The sequence below is a fragment of the Musa acuminata genome, chromosome BXJ3-1 (assembly GCF_036884655.1).
Source record: "Musa acuminata AAA Group cultivar baxijiao chromosome BXJ3-1, Cavendish_Baxijiao_AAA, whole genome shotgun sequence".
In the NCBI taxonomy this organism is placed as follows: Eukaryota; Viridiplantae; Streptophyta; class Magnoliopsida; order Zingiberales; family Musaceae; genus Musa; species Musa acuminata.
In genome coordinates this window covers 13787852-13808199 of record NC_088349.1, presented here as the reverse complement: position 1 = coordinate 13808199, position 20348 = coordinate 13787852, and the positions used below count along the sequence as shown (strand labels likewise).

At 34.9% G+C, this 20348-nt stretch overlaps 2 protein-coding genes across 3 annotated transcripts; both read right to left on the bottom strand.

The window, feature by feature from the left end:
* Nucleotides 1-26: 26 nt before the first annotated feature.
* On the bottom strand, nt 27-7969 carry LOC103996097 (uncharacterized). Of its 2 annotated transcripts, none has more exons than XM_018831081.2 (3): nt 7833-7969; nt 5807-7659; nt 27-499 (listed from the first exon to the last, which is right to left on the bottom strand). In XM_018831081.2, exon 2 carries the CDS (start codon nt 7494-7496, stop codon nt 5826-5828), a length of 1671 nt encoding a protein of 556 aa, XP_018686626.2. In that variant the 5' UTR covers nt 7497-7659; nt 7833-7969; the 3' UTR covers nt 27-499; nt 5807-5825. The 2 variants fall into 2 exon arrangements, with proteins under 2 accessions (XP_018686626.2, XP_009415194.2); XM_009416919.3 differs by having other exon boundaries at nt 27-422.
* A 1685-nt stretch (nt 7970-9654) lies between these two features.
* Nucleotides 9655-12005, bottom strand: LOC135628748 (uncharacterized). The gene is made up of 3 exons (XM_065135608.1): nt 11860-12005; nt 10112-10212; nt 9655-10028 (listed from the first exon to the last, which is right to left on the bottom strand). The coding sequence occupies exons 2-3, from the start codon at nt 10203-10205 to the stop codon at nt 9886-9888; spliced, it is 237 nt and encodes a 78-aa protein (XP_064991680.1). The 5' UTR covers nt 10206-10212; nt 11860-12005; the 3' UTR covers nt 9655-9885.
* Nucleotides 12006-20348: the final 8343 nt, after the last annotated feature.

Here is a 20348-nt window from a genome sequence, read left to right as displayed (position 1 = left end):
AATAATGGCTTAAGACAAGACCAGACTGATATTAATGATAATTCCAATTGGGGAAGGCAAAAAGTAGCAACCTGAAACATACAAAGACCAATCTCCAAGTTGCTTCATGGCAAACATAACACCCAAAATGGTATCTATAATTTACCAGTAAAATAAGATTATTAGTCGGGAAATAGTCTACTGTACATTCGATATGAGAAGCAATGCCGGTATGAATGCATATATAATCTTTTTGCCAAAGCTCCCTTTGCCTTAATTTCAAGCTTTCATTGCCCAAACACCGTTTCTTGATGGCTCCCCTCCAATCGACTGAAAGCAATTACTTTTTAACAGTCAAGTTAATATCTTCAATTTCACCAACAGTCGATCCACAGAAAACCAGTGAGGAAAAGCTTGCGCAAGAGTGTCCCGTGGCTCGATATCTATTTGAGCAAGCAGTCAGCAGGCAGAAACAGAAGCAGGATAAGAGAACATGGGAATTCAATGGAAGTAATGACCCCTAGAAATATCAGAATACAAAGTAACCTCTGAAGTGATGATATGCAAAACAGGAAGGCAAATATAAGAGTTAATAATTTTTTATATAGGATAAATCTATTCAGCCGGCAGGAGTTTCGGTTCAACTCAAAACAATATACTTCTTTAACAACATATTTTGCTTCATCACATGAACTTGTTAATCAGCATTTTATCAATTGCACAAGCGAAGCTTTGCTACCTAAAGCATAAAGAACAAAAATACAATTTGACAGCTAAAAGCTACTACATTTCCTTTTTTTAGTTTTCCACCTTATGTTTTCATGTTAAATACAATTCTCTCAGAATATTCTTTAGTTTGCAGTGTTATAACATAATGGAGAATTTAGATTAGTATAAAGGTCTCAGTAAAATAGATGTTAGCAAAAAAAAGAAAAAGGAAAAAATGGGAATACAAATTAAGGCACAGGAAAAAGAAAATTTTCCATTTAATTTCTTGCTTTCAGTGTATAGGAACTATATGAAATTGAAGAATAATGCAACAAATCTAATGCTAATTGCTGGCAGTAGAAGACAAGATAAGAGATATGATGATAGTCACAAATCACTATTATTAGTAGATAGAGAAGGGGAAGGTGCATGTGATGGATCAATTTTATCAAATATTGGTATGGTCAACTTGCATTCGGGTAGTAAGTGCAATACTACTAATGACCAGAGAAAATTTTGCCCAGCCAAACAAGTTAATCAATTAGTTGTACATTTGACTCACACTAGGGTAATAACAAATGTCACAAAAGCATACCTGTAACATTCCAATTTAGTTGATAGTTGTGAGGATACATAAAGCTATATGAGTCTATTACTATAAAATTAGGCATGAACATTTTTTACCGTGTGGTCTCAGACCTATTAAGTAAATCAACCAGTTAGCTCCTCAGGCTGAGGCATGACAATTGGTATTATCTCTAGGCATGTGACAGGCCCAAGAGGAAAGGTATGGAAGGACCGAAGACAGTTCGAGGAGTCAAACCATCACTAGGATGAGCATCATATGTCACTGCTTCAGTTTTAATGAGAAGGTTAATCTAGTCTTGCTTTAGAATGGAAGAGAAACTTGGACAATTTATATGGCTAGATGGACCTACAACACAACAACAAAACCACAAGTCCCAACTATTTGGGGTCGGCTAAAATCTTTTCGTATATGTTGTTTCTTCACTACTCAACACTAATCTATAAAGCATTGTTGGTCTCACAATTATCTTATAAAATTTTTCTTTTAGTCTTAAAAGTATCCAATGACCACACAAGACTCCTGATGTTGCTCGTCATTTTAACCATCATATTTTTACTCTGAATAATATTTTCAGCATCTCTCTATCTTGTTCAATAATTGATCCAAGATACCTACAACTTTTACTAAAATGGACTTCTTGTCTATCCAATTTAACTATATTCTCTTGTCTATTTCTATAATTACTAAAATTATATTTTATATATTCAATTTTAGTCCTACTTAATCTAAAACCTTTAATTTCTAAGACTTACCTCAATAACTAAAGTTTATAATTAATTCCGCTCTCATCAACTAAGATAATATCATCAGCAAATAACATATATCAGGGAGGTTCATCATGTAAGTGACTAATAAGTTTATTCATTATCGATATGAAAAGGTAGAGACTTAATACGAAGTTGTAATGTAATCCTATGCTAATAGGAAACTCACTAGACACATTCTCTATAATTTTAAGACTTGTAACTACATTATCATACATATCTTTAATAACATCAATATTATTAGTGGATATATTTTTTTTTTAAATCCATAATAATAAATCTTTAAGAACCCTATCATAAGCTTTTTCTAAGTCAATAAAAACCAAATGCAAATCTTTCTTTTTCTCCCCATACTTTTTCATTAATTGTCTTAATAAATAAAAGTTTCTATGGATGATCTTCCAGGCATAAAATCAAATTGATTATCAGAGATATTTATTTCAAGCCTTATCCTACTTTTAATAACTCTTTCCTAAAGTTTCATAATATAGCTCATGATTTTAATTTTTTTATAATTTAAATAATTTTATGTATCACCCTTATTTTTGTAAATTGATACTAAAAAACTCTTTCTCCATTCAACAAGAATACTTCTAAATCTTATGATTTTATTAAATAGGACAATTAACCAAAATACTCTCTTATCCGCTAAATTTTTTCAAACCTCAATAGAGATATCATTAGGCCCCACACTCTTAACTATTTTCATCTTCTTTAATGTGTCTTTTACTTCATTAACTTTAACTTTATGAATAAATCTATGATTATTAAATCTATCATTATTATTTATCGTTAAATCTAAGTCCTATGTGGAATATTCATTAAATAATTTATAAAAATATTTTTTTCATCTTTCCTTAATCTCGTTATCTTAACAAGTATTCTTTGATCTTCGTCTTTAATGCATCTAATATTATCTAAATCCTTGTGTTTTTTTTCCCTAGCTTTAGGAATTTGATATATATCTTTTTCATTATCTTTAGTACCTAATTTATTATAAAAATTATCATAAGCTTTATATCTTACCATACTTACCCTTTTTAGCCTTTTTTAGATACTTTTTATTTTTTTTCTCATTTTTATAATTTTGTCAATATTTAAAACATGATCTTTTAGTAAAAATTACTTTTTGAACTTCCTCGCACCACCACCAACTTTCTCTTAAGATTACACCGCTATCTTTAGGTTCATCAAGAATCTCCTTTATTAAGATTCTAATCTTATTAGTCATCATAGTCGAAATAATATTAATATTCTCCTTATCTAAGTTTCATATCATCTCCCTTTCCATCTTATTCTAAAAGTGTTTACATTATCATCCTTAAAATTCTACCATCTAGTCCTAGTAAATTTTTCTACTATCTTTTTCTTCCTTTATTTTCTACAGTAAATATCTAATACTATCAACTTATGTTGATTTGTCAAACTTTCACCAGGAATAATTTTACAATTTTTACAAATAACTTTATCTATCTTGCTAGTGAGAAAAAAGTTCATTTAACTATAGTTGTGACCACTTTTATAAGTAATCAAATGTTCACCTCTCTTCCTAAAGTGAATATTTACAATTCTAAAATCATATGAAGTAACAAAATCGAAAATCATATCACAATTATTCAAAAAGGCGCTCGGGCGCTCGCCTAGGTGCTCGGGCGAGGCGAGGCGAGGCCCGAGCGCCTCGCTTCATTTCTAGGCGATGCGCTTCAAAGAGGCACCACCTGGGTGCTCGCCCGAGCCCAAGCGTCGGGCGCTTCGGGCGAGCGCCTGGGTTAAACCAGGTGACTGAACCAGCGTTTGAGGTTTGGTTCGGTCTCCGGTACTTTAGTTGGTTCAATCGAACCAACTAAAGCACCGATATCAGTGTGACTTCCCCAACCCTAACCCTGCTCGCCGTTCACGCTACTGCCACCGCTGCTCGCTGGCGCTCCCACTCTCGCTGCTACTGTTGCCACTGTCTTCGCTCGCCGCTTCTACTCCCGCTCCCGCTACTGCTGTCGCTGCTCGTTGCTACCGTTGCCACTGTCTCCGCTCGCTGCTTACGCTCCCGCTCCCACTGCTCGTTGCTACCGGTGCCACTGTCGCCGCTGTCGTTGCTGCTGCTACCACTGTCGTCGTTCACAGCTGCCGCTCCCGCTCTTCTCAGTCAACACCCTCAGTCTTCCCTTACACTCTTCGATAATATACTGTTAACAGTATACATTATACAGTTAACAGTATACTGTTAACTGTATACTAATAATAGTATTTGTATTTATTAGATTAATTTAATAACATATTTTTATTAAAAAATTTAAATAATTATATTTATTAATTATATTCTATATTTTTATATTTTAGCACCTCACTTCGTTCGGACGAGCGCCTAGCGCCTTAGAGCATTTTTGGACCTTGGCGCCTAGTATTTTTTAAATCACTGTCATATCACCATCTTCATTTCTCACCCAAAAACCCCTTATATATTCACCATATGTTTTTCCTACATGACCATTCAAATCTCCTCCAATTATAAATTTTTCAATTATAAGCATTCCTTGAATGATATCATCTAAGCTTTCCCAAAATTCTCTTTTGGTTTGATCATCCAATTCGACTTGAGAAACATAAGCACTAATGACATTTAAAATATCTTGTCCTTTCATAATTTTTAAAATTATAATTATATCTCCAAATCTTTTTACATCCAAAACATTGTTCTTAAGATCCTTATCAACAATAATTCCTATATCGTTTCCATATTTGACTTTTTTAAAATACCAAATTTTAAATCCAAAACTATCAACCTCTCTAGATTTTAAATCCAAAATTCTCTTTTGGTTTGATCATCCAATCCGACTTGAGAAACATAAGCACCAATGACATTTAAAATATCTTGTCCTTTCATAATTTTTAAAATTATAATTATATCTCCAAATCTTTTTACATCCAAAACATTGTTCTTAAGATCCTTATCAACAATAATTCCTACACCGTTTCCATATTTGACTTTTTTAAAATATCAAATTTTAAATCCAAAACTATCAACCTCTCTAGATTTCTTCCCTACCTATTTAGTCTCTTGTAAGCAAATAATACTTATTCTTCGTCTGATTGTATATCAATTCTAATTCCTTCCCTGAAAGTACTCCTATATTCCAAGTTGCTAACCTAACCATATGTTCTTGGATTAACTTCTTTACTCCCATTAGTCCAAAACAATGAATGAGAGAACTCTTGCCTACTTGACACCACATCCAGGCACCAATCTAAATGGACCTATTACCTTTAATTTAAACATAAGCATTTGAAACAAATAACTCATACTCATCAAGATGAAGGACAAGTTCTCCCATCTATTCAAATGGAGGTTTCCTCATGTGAAAAGCGATGAAGTTTGCCTTCTGCATTCTACTTGTATGATTTTTTGTCATCTTCCTCCCTAAAGATTGCAAAGTTCTAATAGCCTCTAAACAAAATCTTCCACTCAAGTCTCTTTTTACACTGCACAATACATAATGACACATTTAATTGGACATCAATATTCACCCCAAAAGTCAAAGAAGCACATGCTGGTCCAGACAAATATCAGTCTCTTTTCATCATCTGTCCAAGCCCTTTTAACACTACTACATCTTTTACACATCACCAAGTAACTTATAAAAAATTAGCACCCAAATCTTCTATATAAAACTAATATATAACATAACCTTGTTACTAAAATAAGTTATTAAAACATGACAAGCAGTTTAAGTAAAAGAAAACAGCGAAGAGAAGTCACTGAAATATTCACCTTGAAAGATAAAGAACACTTAGTTCAGCCTTCTATTACGTGTGTTACGAACTCCATCAACATCAGAAGAACCCAAGGCAGAGTTTCTTGCTCTTCTTCTACCAGAGTTAGAAGGTCCTGCTGCACTGGTTCCTGCAGAAGGGTTGACACCAGCAGTATCTCCATGTATCACAGCAACAGAACTTGAAGCTGATGCCTGATCTGAAACCATCACTGGCTCAACTCTATGACTATGCTGATGCAAAGGTTCAGGGCTATGATGATTGAGGGAAGAAGTCGGTGAGCCAGCTGGACGTGATAGATCAACTCCATCCTGAAAGACTGCAGAGGGAACAAGTGGATGGCCTGATGTGGGGTCTCTAAGCAAGCCAAGTCCTGTAGAATTAGACCCGGTACCCTCTTCCCTCTGAATTCTTCGCATCCTTCTAGTAGCCAAAGTACGTGCAGCACCGAACCTTCCCTGTCTCCTTGAAGGCCGATATCCTTCAATTCTGACTCCATCATGCACCTCTTCATTTCTCCTTGAGTTTGCAATTCCTTCTTCCAGTCTGTCCCGTACCTGCTGCCTGAAACTCTCAATTCTATTTGCATGGGGTCGAGGGGGTATCTTCAGACCAGATTGCCCGTCTTCTCCACATTTCTTGTGATCTTTAGTTTCTTCACCCCCACGACCGTATATAGGAGTGACATTAATTTCAAGTACATGTCCTTTGCAGACAGGGCATTCAGAATTCACCGAATGAGCATGAAGCCACTGATACAAACAAAACCAACAAAAAAGATGACCACATGGAGTAACGACTGGATCCTTGGCAAGATCATAACAAATATTGCATTCAAAGTTAGCAGCAGCGTTTCCGCTCTTGTCTTCATTTTTCTTGTCTAAATATTCAACCTCCTTGCCTTCGGCACACTTCCTGGAAGCTTCTAATGCCCTCTGAGACTGTACTATATCATGCATTAGCCTTTCTGGGCTAGTCAAGGAATGTGCACCAGAATCAAACCGCTGGCCATCATTAGAAGGCCTACGATTTCGGCCCCATAACCGGTTGGTCAACTCTATCAACCTCTGGAAACGATATTCAGGGTGTTCGCGGAGCTCTTGTTGGACGGACAGTGCATCACCTTGGGCAGTCAGATCGCTCAGACGAATCTGCGAGTACACTCCAAGGGTGGCCTCGACCTGACGATGAGCAGCTCGTGAGGAAAGCTGAGGAGGAGGTGGATAACCAATTTGGGCATCGACGCCACAGGCTGAAGGTTGCCTAACGAATTGAAGAGGCGGCACCGGCTGAGACGGCACAAGAGGGCTTCTCTCTGGGATTATTGGTTCGTTGCCATGGACAGGAGGCAGTGTGTATGGGTCATCAAACGACTGCGATTCTGGAGCATAGTTAGGCTCACGAGATGACGAGTTCGGATTGTACTCAGAACCTGGATTGTTGTTGTCAGCAGCATGAAGAGGATCGGCCGGTAGTATGTCCGGAGTGGACAAGGCGTTGGACGGGGAGTAGGGTGCAGAAACGTGGGCTTCTTCGGCGATCGGCGACCAGGGCAAGTGCACGGAACTAAGCGTGAGGTCGGAGCCAAGATCCCGGCTTTGAGATCGACGTAGAGAAGGAAGGCTAAGATAAAGATTCAGATCCATTCGGCTGCTGCTGCCGCCGCTTGCGTTTTGCTCACCAGCCATACTTCTTCTCAAGACCCCTAATCTTCAACACTCCATCGAAACCCCCACCGAAAAAGGGTCAAGAAATCCTCATCTATTACCAAAACGCACTATCAAAGAGCGGATTTTTCTACCTAATTTCAACGAAAATTCTCCCGCAATCTCATTCCAACAGCATGTCCGCCTTGCAAAAACAAGATCTAAGTTAGGGTATGATCAATTCGAACTAGGGTCATATCAGAGAATCGGTGGGGGAACATCGATTCGATCGAAGAAGAAGAAGATGATGAGAGCAAGAGAGGAGTCCAACAAAACGACGACGGCAGATCGAAGAGAGGATGCGTCCGGGAATCGTACCTTGAGCAGATCGGCAATCCATCATCGGAAGTGCGAGGTCGCGTCCAAGGCCACCACAAGCGTCCATCTTAGAGCAGGAGATGACGAGAAATGACCGAGTTCGGCTCCTTTCCCTACCGCCTTCTGTATTCTTATTTTATGCGCATATATATATATATATATATATATATATATATATATATATATATATATATATATATATATATATATATGTATATATATATATATGTATATATATATATATATATATGTATATATATATATATATGTATATATATATATATATGTATATATATATATATATGTATATATATATATATATGTATATATATATATATGTATATATATATATATGTATATATATATATATATGTATATATATATATATGTATATATATATATATATATGTATATATATATATATGTATATATATACTTATGTATGTATATATATACTTATGTATGTATATATATACTTATGTATGTATATATATACTTATGTATGTATATATATACTTATGTATGTACATATATACATATGTATATACATATATATATATATGTGTATATTTATATATATACATACATATATACATATATATAATAATTATGAGCAATTTCCCTAAAAAGATTTTGTTTTCAAACGATGCCTCGTGTTTTTCCGTATAATGTCATTATTTTGTATGATTTTAAAAATACTCTTTCCTTCCCTTCTCTATCCATCACCTTCATCTTCTTCACCCTATTAGTAAAGCCAGCCTTTCCTCGTCCATCACACTTGTTGTCCTTGCCTCTTCCGCGCACGTTGTACTCATTGCCTCCACCCCTCTCTATCACCACCATTGCCAACACAACGAGCGATAAGATGACAGAAAACCACGACCTATGATAGGACTGACGAGCAAGGAAGGGAGTCGAGGCGACATCACAAATGAATCATGCCAAGAAAGACAAGTGGCGAACGCAGAGAGAGAAGAGAAAAGAAAAACATTTTTTATATTACAGAACGAGAACACCTACCGAAAGAAAAACTTTTTCCAAAATATCAGCTTATAATTATTATTAGGTTTTTTAATTAATAAAATATATAATATATAAAACACTCAATGCTTCTAAATATTTGAGTATCACAATGAAGATTTTAACAGTAAATAATAAAGACAGCATTAGCGCATGCAAACAGTAAATAACAAAGACAGGATATAATATATAAAACACTTGAGGTTTCAGAGGCCAGAAAAATGATTTTTAAATCTGACAGCATTAATACAAACATGTAATTGTAAAAATAGATCAGACAGAGAACATAGTGATAAATAGTCCGTAGCATTTTTTATCACAAGAAGCCACTTAAATCTAATTTCAAAACGAATTGCCAGCTTAATGCAGTTCGGCGTCATGGCAGACCATAAAACACACCATGCAAAAACGAGCAGCTCGAACATTACCAACACTAGCTAGTGATGGGAAACCGCAACTCTCGTATCACAGATAACTGCAACATATTAGTATTGATATCACGTAAAGCCAACCCCATCAATAACCAAAAAGTATCACATGAATCTTCACTTATTCAATGATTGAGATCAAGCAAAAAAAGCCTCCTACCAGCTATTAAGATCTGTCATGCCAAAGCAACATATGATGATGATGATGATGATGTCCCAACGGGTAAAGTTCAGAACAAGTTGCAATTCGTCAAATGTTAGATCTGCCATGGCAAGGTAACGTATCATAAGATGATGGCCCATTCATCTTCAGAACAAGTTGCAATTTCCTCAAAATTAAAGTTTGTTTCTTGATGTAAAACATCAATAAACCATAAGCAGTAAATACGAGACACTCTTGCATACAAGGTCCAAAGTGCAATCCCATACATGTTATTACAGTTCACAAGAAAATGATACTAAACAGCATCTCCAGCAACCCATGGAAACATACTGTCTTTTTTAGGACAACACATCACCAAAAAGTAAATAACCACAAAGACAAACTTAATACCTGAAGTTCAATAACATTGTAGAACGTAATACTTGCATTACTTCCACTCGCCTCACGATTCAGATGATTTTACAATAAAGTTCTGCCGGCTAATTGGATTCATCACGACTGGTGGTCCAGCAGTACGAGGCCAGGCCTGGAACTTCTTATCAGTTGCTTCCCACCATTCGTCCGAGATAGTTTTAGGTGTTGTACCTGGTTTTAGGTTAAGACAGGAGGCAAGGTCAACTTAAATCAAAATTCAAATGATAAATCATATACATTGTGATTTAACCGACCTCCAAAAATTTTTTTATCAGCAATCAGCACATCACATGCATATGCAACTGCAAAGGATGCAACAACAGCTCCGATAATTTTGCCTGTTGCCATGTTTGAACTGCACCACCAATTTCCAAAGAAATTTTAAGTTCTAGGCACTTATAACATGGAACAAACGAGCAAAGGATAAAAAGAAAAACAAGCAAGAATGAAAATGTAAGAGAAAGATGCTACACAAAGAAACTATGATTAGTTAAAAAAACACCAAGATTAGAGACTAAAATCATTAAACAATATATTCTACACAACCTTCTTGATGAATATATACCCCACTCAAGAACACTACACATTGCTGGTATTAATAAATGGCATGGGGGCAGGAAATGAGAACGTCTTATTGGCACCAGCACAGATTCCATAATTTTAAAGAGAAAATGTGTGGCTGAAATTACAATCTAAAAGACACCAAAAGCCCCCTTTCTCTAAAATGATGTGAACTTATCCTAGTTGCACACTGCTCTGCTCATGTATCATCTTCTCTCACTAGCCAATGCAGGTAACAACCAAGCACAAAGTCACATCCAGACTTCAATTTTTGCTGAAACCAATACCTGTTTAGCTGATTTAGTAAAGACTTGAATCATCAAATGATGACACATCTTTTTGCAGTCTGAACAAAATAAGAAAATTCTGTTGAATCCCTAAATAGGCCTGCAACATTAATGGACTGACCCAAAAGGTCAAAACTAACTCAGACGAATGATTTTAGGCAGGCTTGGCTTGAGTTTTATTAACAGGCGCCAAGCCTGGGTTGCAAATATTTAAACCAACTGGTACGCAGGCAGGATTGGACTCAATTGTTAGACAATCCACAGTCCAATCCGACCAGATAAACCAAGCCGATCCTACAAAACAAAATGTGCAAACCCCAGTCTAAACCTAATTTTTCCCTCTACCACTGTTCCCAGTCCCTCCTTAGCACTGACTCACCCTTTCTCTTTTCCCATACCCTTGGCATCCTTAGTTCAGCAATGTTTTAGTCCCCGGCTTCATTGCAATGTCCTTGCTTCCCCGAATAAAAACCAATCATCATAAGAAGAACTCGAGCCAAGTATCTCACCTGCACAACTACTTTAGGCAAAAGCTCAAGTCACAAGAGAAGCATGGACAAATTATTTGCTTGCCGTATAAAATATCTATTTTGGGAAAAATGCCAACCACATAAGCACAACACTATGCATATTCTTATCAACCTACAACCATAGTGTTGGTTATCGAATTAAAATGATAAAAAAGTCCAAAATTTCCGAGTCCATCAGTGCTACAATCTTGTTCTTGTGAAAGAAAGATTTTTTCGCTGTAGTTATCTAGTCAGATCTCATAACCCTGACCAAACCTACCAAACCTGCTGCATACATGACGGATTTGTGGTTTCCATTGTCATACGCAAAACAACTTGCCTTATTCCTCTCATAGAAATCAACATGGTCTAGCGCACCAGTTTGAGATGAATGTTCGAGATCCATTGATCCCGTATCCAAGGAGACCATCCCATAATCAAAATACACTAATCACGACATATATTATAGCACTTTTGCAACATAAAATAGAAAGAACGGGACGACGCAAGCATAGAATTGAAACCCTAGTTCTCCGGCCTTAAAAAGAGGTGCGAAGCCAGAAGATACCGGAAATTCGGAAGAACATCAGACAAGAAGAATTCAAGAGGAAGAATATGAGAGAGAAAGAGAAAGAGAGGAATCACCTCCTTCAACCTCTCGCCCAGTTGCAGCGCCGCTGATCTCGAAAGAACCAAAGTGCAAAGCGCCGCGAGAAGCCTCAGGAGAAAGTAAAGTTATAGCCACATTCTCTCTCTCTCTCTCTCTCTCTCCTCGGAAGAAGACCAAGATACTAAATCTGCTCCGTTGGTTTATAAAAGAACGGTGGAGATTAAAGTTGGGATGCGAATTAGCGATCGAGCTTCTAATCCGACACCAATCACCCATCGACGCGTGTCCATAACATGGGCCGGCCCTGGCATTAATCCGTGTTGTAATAACTGTGCCTGCAGCGTTTTAAAATGACCTATTTACCTTTATACATTTTGTTATGACATATATGTCCTAAAAAAATGGTACCATATCATATTATCCATCATATACGCAAGTTTTTTATATTTTTGATATGTTTATAACAAGCTCAAGTGAAAACCTACACTGGACTCAAATTGTGAACATCTATGTAACAAAAAAATATCATATGTAAAAAAAAGATTTTTTCATTCATTCAATAATATGTATTTATCTTAAATATGTGTTTAAATTATGCATTCAAATTATATACTTAAATATATTATTAATTTTTAAATCATAAATTGATTAAGAATCAAAATATATAAGAAATACATAGTTGTCATTTTATATCATGATCTTCTAGCCCCCGAAAGATTGAACTTTCATCAAGGATGTCAATAGAAAAGATGTATTTATCTTAAATATGTCAATACGAAGAATTTATTGTGAAAAAAAAATTTTCATTCATTCAATAATATGTATTTATCTTAAATATATGTTTAAATTATACATTTAAATTATATACTTAAATATATTATTAATTTTTAAATCATAAATTGATTGAGAATCAAAATATATAAGAAATACATAGCTATCATTTTATATCATGATATTTTATCATGCCCCCGAAAGATTAAATTTTTACAACTAAAATATCCTATAGGTAAAAGGATTCTAATGATTGCTCAAAAGTATGGATGTAAAAAATATATAGTTGACATCTGTCAACTTTATCTTTAATAAAGTGAGAGTCAATCATAATATATTTCATACATGAGCAGAACACCAAGTTAGCGTATAAGTAGGTGGCTCCGATATAATCATAATATATTATAGAAGTAGATTAAAATGTGATACCAAATTTATGTAGTAAATTGGTGACCAAATTGAGTATTATAGTGGTGATAGCAATTACTTAGTATTCTGGATTCTGCATTTATATTTTGTTTCTTAGAACTCCAACCGATCATATTTACTCCAAATAAGATAATAAAAAGCTTAAATGTCCTATCATCGGTGTTGCTTACCAAATCAATATCAACGAAAGCATGAAGATGAAATGATAAGTGTTTTTGAATTAAAAAGTCCATAATTGAAAGTTCATTTAAGATATTGCATAACATGTTTTAGTGCAAACTAATGCATAGTAAAGGGCCGATGTTTAAGAAATGTATGTATATGTAAGAAATATATACTACAAGGAACTAAGTACTTGTCGATACTATATGAGATTTGTAGTAAGGCTACCATCATATAATTTAAGTGACTTAATTGTGAAGGAGTGGAGTAACAATTTCTTTAATATTTTGTATATTCGTCTTTAATAATAAATCTCGAATGTACCTTTTTTAAAAATAGAAAAAATCCAGAAGATATGAATGTTGCTTCGACTCCTAAAAAATAGGTTAAGGTTTCTAGGTCATTGATGGAGAATCGATCGATTAATTGCTTAAGAAATTATTTGATCTTCATAATATTATTGCCTATGATAATAATATCATCCACATAGACCAGTAAATATATAATACATCTCTTTTGTTATCATAGGAATAAGGAGATGTCAGGCTTGTAGTTGACAATGATAGTTCACATAAAAAATGAGCTAAGTTTGGTATATCAAGCTCTTGGAGCTTGACGAAGTCAATAAATAACCTTTCGTAATTTATAAATATGATCAAGATAATAAAGGTATGATCAAGATAATAAAGGTGGATGAAGCTAGGGTATTATTGCATAAAAATATCTTCAATTAAATATCCCATAAGAAAATATTATTAACATCTATTTGCCATATATGCTAGCCTTAAATGATAGACAAGTTTATGACGAATCAAATTATTACTAGTTTAACAATTAGATTGAAAGTTTCTATGAAATTAATATTGAGAAATCTGATCAAAGTATCACATGCACCACGAAAGAATAAAAAACAAAAAGCATAGATTTTCCAAAAAAATATCTCATTATCATGTGAAGATTGGTGTGTATAAATCATAAAACCAAAAACTGTATATATTAAATGAGATTTGTCACCTAAGGATATTGTATATCCCTAAAAAATCTTAGATCTATAGGAGTAGATGAAGAAGGTCAATAGTCCTTATCTCTAACAGTGATCCACATGGTAGATGCGATGAAGATGCTCCTCAAATCCATGATCTTTCTCTCCACGTGCACCACGTGATCAAGAAGGAGCCGACCCTTCTTGTTGTCCATATGCCCTCTAAGGGAGAGAGGAGAGGGAGAGTATAGGAGGAGCCACCAAGAGTTGACTAGCCTATACCACCTTTTGGCCTCTCATATTTATAGAAGTTTCTACCATTTAACCTCAATGGATCATGCCCTACCGGTACTGGATCTCTATCTAATTACTCAAATCTATTGGATTAGTGGATATCTACCTAATAATCTCTTATTGGATTTTATCTACAAGATTCACTAATTCATGTGCTTACTAGATATTCAATAAGATAAGGACTCCAACGAATATCTCATATTTGGACCTCTACTTATCATAACACCTACAATATGTGCATGATCCTCTAAGCCTAATATCAAGTTAGCCTTGAGTCATACCAGTTAGAACTTCTTCTAACTCAGTGAATTATTTTTTCCATAATAATTCACTCGACTCATCGACTATGGACGTACTAGGTCATTATGTCATATTCCCCAAACGATAAGAGGGATCTAATCAATTGGATCTCTCTGTCCTCAATTATCATATATATATATATATATATATATATATATATATATATATATATATATATATATATATATATATATGGTCCTTAATATATTTAATATCCTAGAGACTATATATCAATTATGGTATTGTTAGGCTCATGCATAATATACTCAAGTTTTGCTCTAATCGAATTTTCTTGGAGAACTCCTACTCTCTCAATCTGAATAACTCTGGCTAGAGATTTGTTTGAGAAAGAACACATAGGATATTCTTCTCATGACACCGAGAGCAGTTGATCCTCTATCGACACCTAATTACCCTCATAATGTTGGATACCACTCCCGATGGTCGGTTGTGCTAGATCTGGAACTTCCTAACCTATAAGTCTATTATCAAAGAGTATACTACTTATACATGACATCCATAGTGTCTCAAGTCTAAGAACCATATATATAACTAAGACTACGGAATTATTGTATGACAATAATATATCATTAACTATCCAACATTCCGTGAATAGATCAATCAGTGAACTCATTCTCCAATAAGCATTTACATTGTATTTCTAGTGTCTCCACACGAGTAACTATAAGACCAATCGCCTCCATCATATGGACGAGTATATAGCATACCAATCTGTCCGATTATTTTGATGTTCCTCTCAAGTAATCTACGATCATAATTATTTAGGATTTGTATTTAAAGGTAAATCAATCTTGATCTCATCATGTTTCAAATCTCATTTTACAGATTCATTGATATCATAATATATACAACATGCAACATAAAGTGAAAAAATATCAATAATAATAATAAGCAAAAAGATTATGTAGCGTATCACACATGACTCATGTGATTGGCTTGCAGGACACTTATGACTAGTAATTAGCACATAATAATTGGTGAAACTCTTTTGCCACTAGTCGTATTTTATATTTTACAATAGATCCATCTAAATTTCACTTAATTCGAAAGATTCACTTATACCTAATAATATTTTATGTTTAGTGAAATAGTACAAGGGTTTATATGATATTATAGAGTATGACATTCTATTTCTCACATATGGATTTATATTAGTGTAGAGACTTTTGAGCTTGGGTAATGGTTATGGATTCAGTAGGCTTAGATGAAAAGCTTATGGTAACATAGAGATCAAGGATTTATCATGGTTTAAAGATACTAATATTAGAGTATGTTATCATGTGATATCCAAACTCGGTGTTATTATTGAGTTATGTTGAAAATATGAGAATTAATGAAGAGTTAATGATAGTAACAGTGGTATTAATAAATCATAGATTGATTGAGAATTAAATCATTTATAATAACTTCTAGGTTTTACATATAATCAATAATAATACTTTCCCCTTGTGTTATTTTTATCACAATTGATAAAAGACTTAGCATGCGAGTGTGAGAGTGATTGGTAAGGGTAGTTTGTAACTTGGACCATGCTTCTATTATAGTGTTGCATGAAGAGATTAGTGGTGTTATAGATGTAAGGAAATCTATGGGCGATATCACATGTGCACGGAAGAATATAAAATAAAAACCATAATTTTTTTGAAAAGGTGTTCGTCGTCATGCGAAGATTGGTGCGCTAAAACTCACGAAATTGAAAAGCCATGTATGAGATAATTGTGTTACATAAGGAGATCGTATATCCTTAAATCCCTATAGATCTGTAAGAGATGATGAAGGAGGTCAAGCATCCTCCTCCCCTCCCTAGTGATGATCTACATAGCAGGGCTGTGACGATACTCCTCAAATCATTACCCAAATCTCCACACCTGCTATCTAAGGAGATGAAGGAGAGGAGAATATGATGTGACAACCAGGAATCCCCAGCCTATGGACCTTTGGTTCCCTCCTATTTATAGAGGTCCCCTATCAATATAACCCTAATGGATCCTGCCCTGTTGTGTACTATATCTCTATCCAATAATCTCTTATTAGCTCTTATTGGATCTCATCTGTAGGATCCAATAATTCAGGGACTTATTGGATATCTAATAAGATAGGGGATCCGATAGATATCTTATATTTGAACCTTTACTTGTCATGACACTTGTCATATGTATGTGACCCTCTAAGCCCAATATCAAGTTGGTCATGAGTCATACATATCAGAACTCATTCTAGCTCAGTATATTATTATCCAAATACTAATTCACTCGACTTATTGACTGCAGACGTAGTATGCCACTACGCCTCAATCCCTAAACAATATATGAGAATCCAATCCATTAGACATATTTATCCTCAGTTATCATTTAACTATAGTCTATCATCCATCTAATATTCTAGAGACTATATATCAGACATGGTGTTGTTAGACCTATACAATTTCTTCTCGAGTCTCGCTTTAATCGGATTCTTCCGGAGAACTCTTTCTCTATCAATCTGAGTGACCTTGGCTAATGATTTGTTTGAGCAAGAATACATGAGATATTTCTCTCATGATATCGAGAGTGGATAATCCTCTATCGATACTCAATAGCCCTCGTAAGGTTGGCTACCACTCCCGATGACCGATTGTACTAGATTTGAAACTTTCAAACCTATAAATCTAGTATCAAAGAGTAGAGTACTCACACAATATATTTTTGGTGTCTCAAGTCTAAAGACCAAATACATTATTAAGATTATGGAATCACTATCTGAAAATAAGATATCATTAACCATTTAGTATTCTATGAGCGGATCAATTAGTGAACTCATTCTCCAATGAGCACTTGTACTATATCCATAGTGTCCCTACACGAGTAGCTATGAGACTAGTTGCCTCCATCATATGGACGGGTATATAGTCTACCAGTCCGGTTATCTCGATGTCCTTCTCGAATAGCATATGATCAGGATTATTTAGGGTATGTGCTTAAAGGTAAATTAGTCTCATAAATGTGATCTCATCGTGATCCGATTCCCATCGCATAGATCCATATATATCACAATATATATTCATGCAACAAGCAATATAAAATGATAAAATATCAAATAATATAATAAACAAAAAGATTGTGTGTCATGTCACATATATCATTACTCACGTGATTGGCTTGTAGGGCACCTATGACTAGCAATCTCTCACTTGACCTAAAACCAACCACCTTTATATCTAATCCTCATCAGATCTCTGTGATACTCAAAGACAATATGAAAAAATAACTTTGTCAATGGATCTACGATGTTATCTTCGGATGGAACTCTTTCCACTACTATATCTTCTCGGGCCACGATCTCTCTAATAAGTTTAAACCTCCTCAGAACACTTCTAATGAGACCGGAGTTCCCTCATTTGAGCAATCGTCCCATAATTATCATAATATAAGGGAATTGGCTCCTTGTTGCTTAGCATGACTCTTAGATCTGTGATGAACTTCTTCATCCAAACTCACCCATTTGTTGCCTTTACTACAATAATACACTATGCCTCTATGGTTGAGTCAGCAGTAATATCTTACTTGAAAATCTTCCAGCATACTACTCCTCTATTCATGATGAAAATATATCTTGAATTAGACTTGTTATTATCGACATTAGATTAGAAGCTTAAGTCCATGTAGCCCTTAACCTTAAGGCTACTACTTTTATATACTAGTAAAAGATCCTTAATCTTTTTCAAGTACTTAATGATACATTTTACTATTTGTCAATGCTCCAAGCCTCGATCCACCTCAACCTGATACATGCTCATGACACTCAGAGCATGTTCTATATCAAGCCTGGTACATAACATAGCATACATAATATATTATATTACTGATACATAGGGTATCATATCCATATCTGTCCTTTCTTTGAGAGTCTTTGAGGAAATACTCCTAAAAAGTGATATCTCATGTCTCATTGGTATGAGATCTTTCATGAAATTTTTCATGTCAAACATTTTAATAATAGTATCTATATACCTAGACTGAGACAAGCCAAGCATCCTCTTAGATCTATCTCTATAGATCTAAATCCCTAGTCCGTATGATGCTTCCCCTACTTCCTTCATGGAGAAGTGTCTAGATAGCTAAGTTTTTACTATGAAGAGTAGCCCTATATTATTCCCAATGATCAGGATGTCATCCACATATAACAACAAAAATGTGATAGTACAACCACTTACCTTCCTATATATACAAGGCTCATCTTCGTTCTTAATGAAGTAATAAGATTTGATCATCTCATTAATCTTATGTTCTAACTTCGAAAAACTTGCTTTAGTCCATAGATGAACCTAAGCAATCTATACACTTTATCTAGACTATCCTTGGACATGAATCTCTCAAGCTGTATTATATACACCTCCTCCTCGAGGTTGCTATTAAGGAACACAATTTTTACGTCCATCTACCAAATCTCACAATCATAGTGTGTTGTAATAGTCAATAGAATTCAAATGGATTTTAATATGGCTACGGGTAAGAATGTTTCATCATGGTCAACACCTTGCCTTTGATAATACCTCTTAGCCATTAGTCTTGCTTTATAGGTCTCTATCTTTCTATCTACTTCGATCTTCTTCTTGAAGATCAATTTGCAACTAATGGGTACAATACCCTTGGGTGCATAAACTAGATTCTAAACCTTGTCAGAGTATATGGAATCAATCTAAGAATTCATGGCTTCTTGCCACTTCTTAGAGTCTATACTCGTAATAGCTTCCTCGTAGGTCTGAGGATCAATATCTTCAACATCCTTTCCTCTAATATGTCCCAGATATCTCTCAGGAAGATGAGATACTATGTTGAATCTATATAAAGTTGGAACTTGTGTATTAGGTACATGAACAAACTCGGGTTGTAGAGTGGTGCTTGATCTAGGTTCTCCAACATCGCTCAACTATTTCCGCCAAGAATGTATTCCTTCTTGAGGAACACAGCTCTTTTAGCTACAAATACCTTTTGATCCTCGGGGTGATAGAAATAATACTCATAGGTTTTCTTAGGGTATCCCACAAACTTGCTTCGCTCCGTCCTTGGTTCTAACTTATCAGGATTGTATCTTTTAATGTGGGTAGGATAGCCTCAATTCTTAACAACTTTAAGATTAAGCTTCTTTCATTTTCATATCTCATATGGTGTAGATACTACCGACTTAGTTGAAACTCTGTTTTGAAGGTAAGCTACGGTCTTTAGGGCGTATCCCCAAAATTAGATGGGTATATCGTGAAACTTATTATGGATTGCACCATGTCTATCAGTGTACGATTTCTTATTTCATATATACCATTAAGTTGAGGTATATAAGGAGGTATCCATTATGATAGAATATCATGATCCTTAAGGAATTGGGTGAACTCTGTACTTAAGTACTCACCTCCTTGGTCTGATTGAAGAGTCTTGATACTCTTTCAAATTTGGTTCTCCACTTCATTCTTATACTCCCTGAATTTCTCGAATGCCTAAGACTTATACTTCATTAAGTACATGTATCCATACCTAGAGAAATCATTGGTAAAAGTAATGAAGAAAGAGTAACCATCTATGACATAAGTTG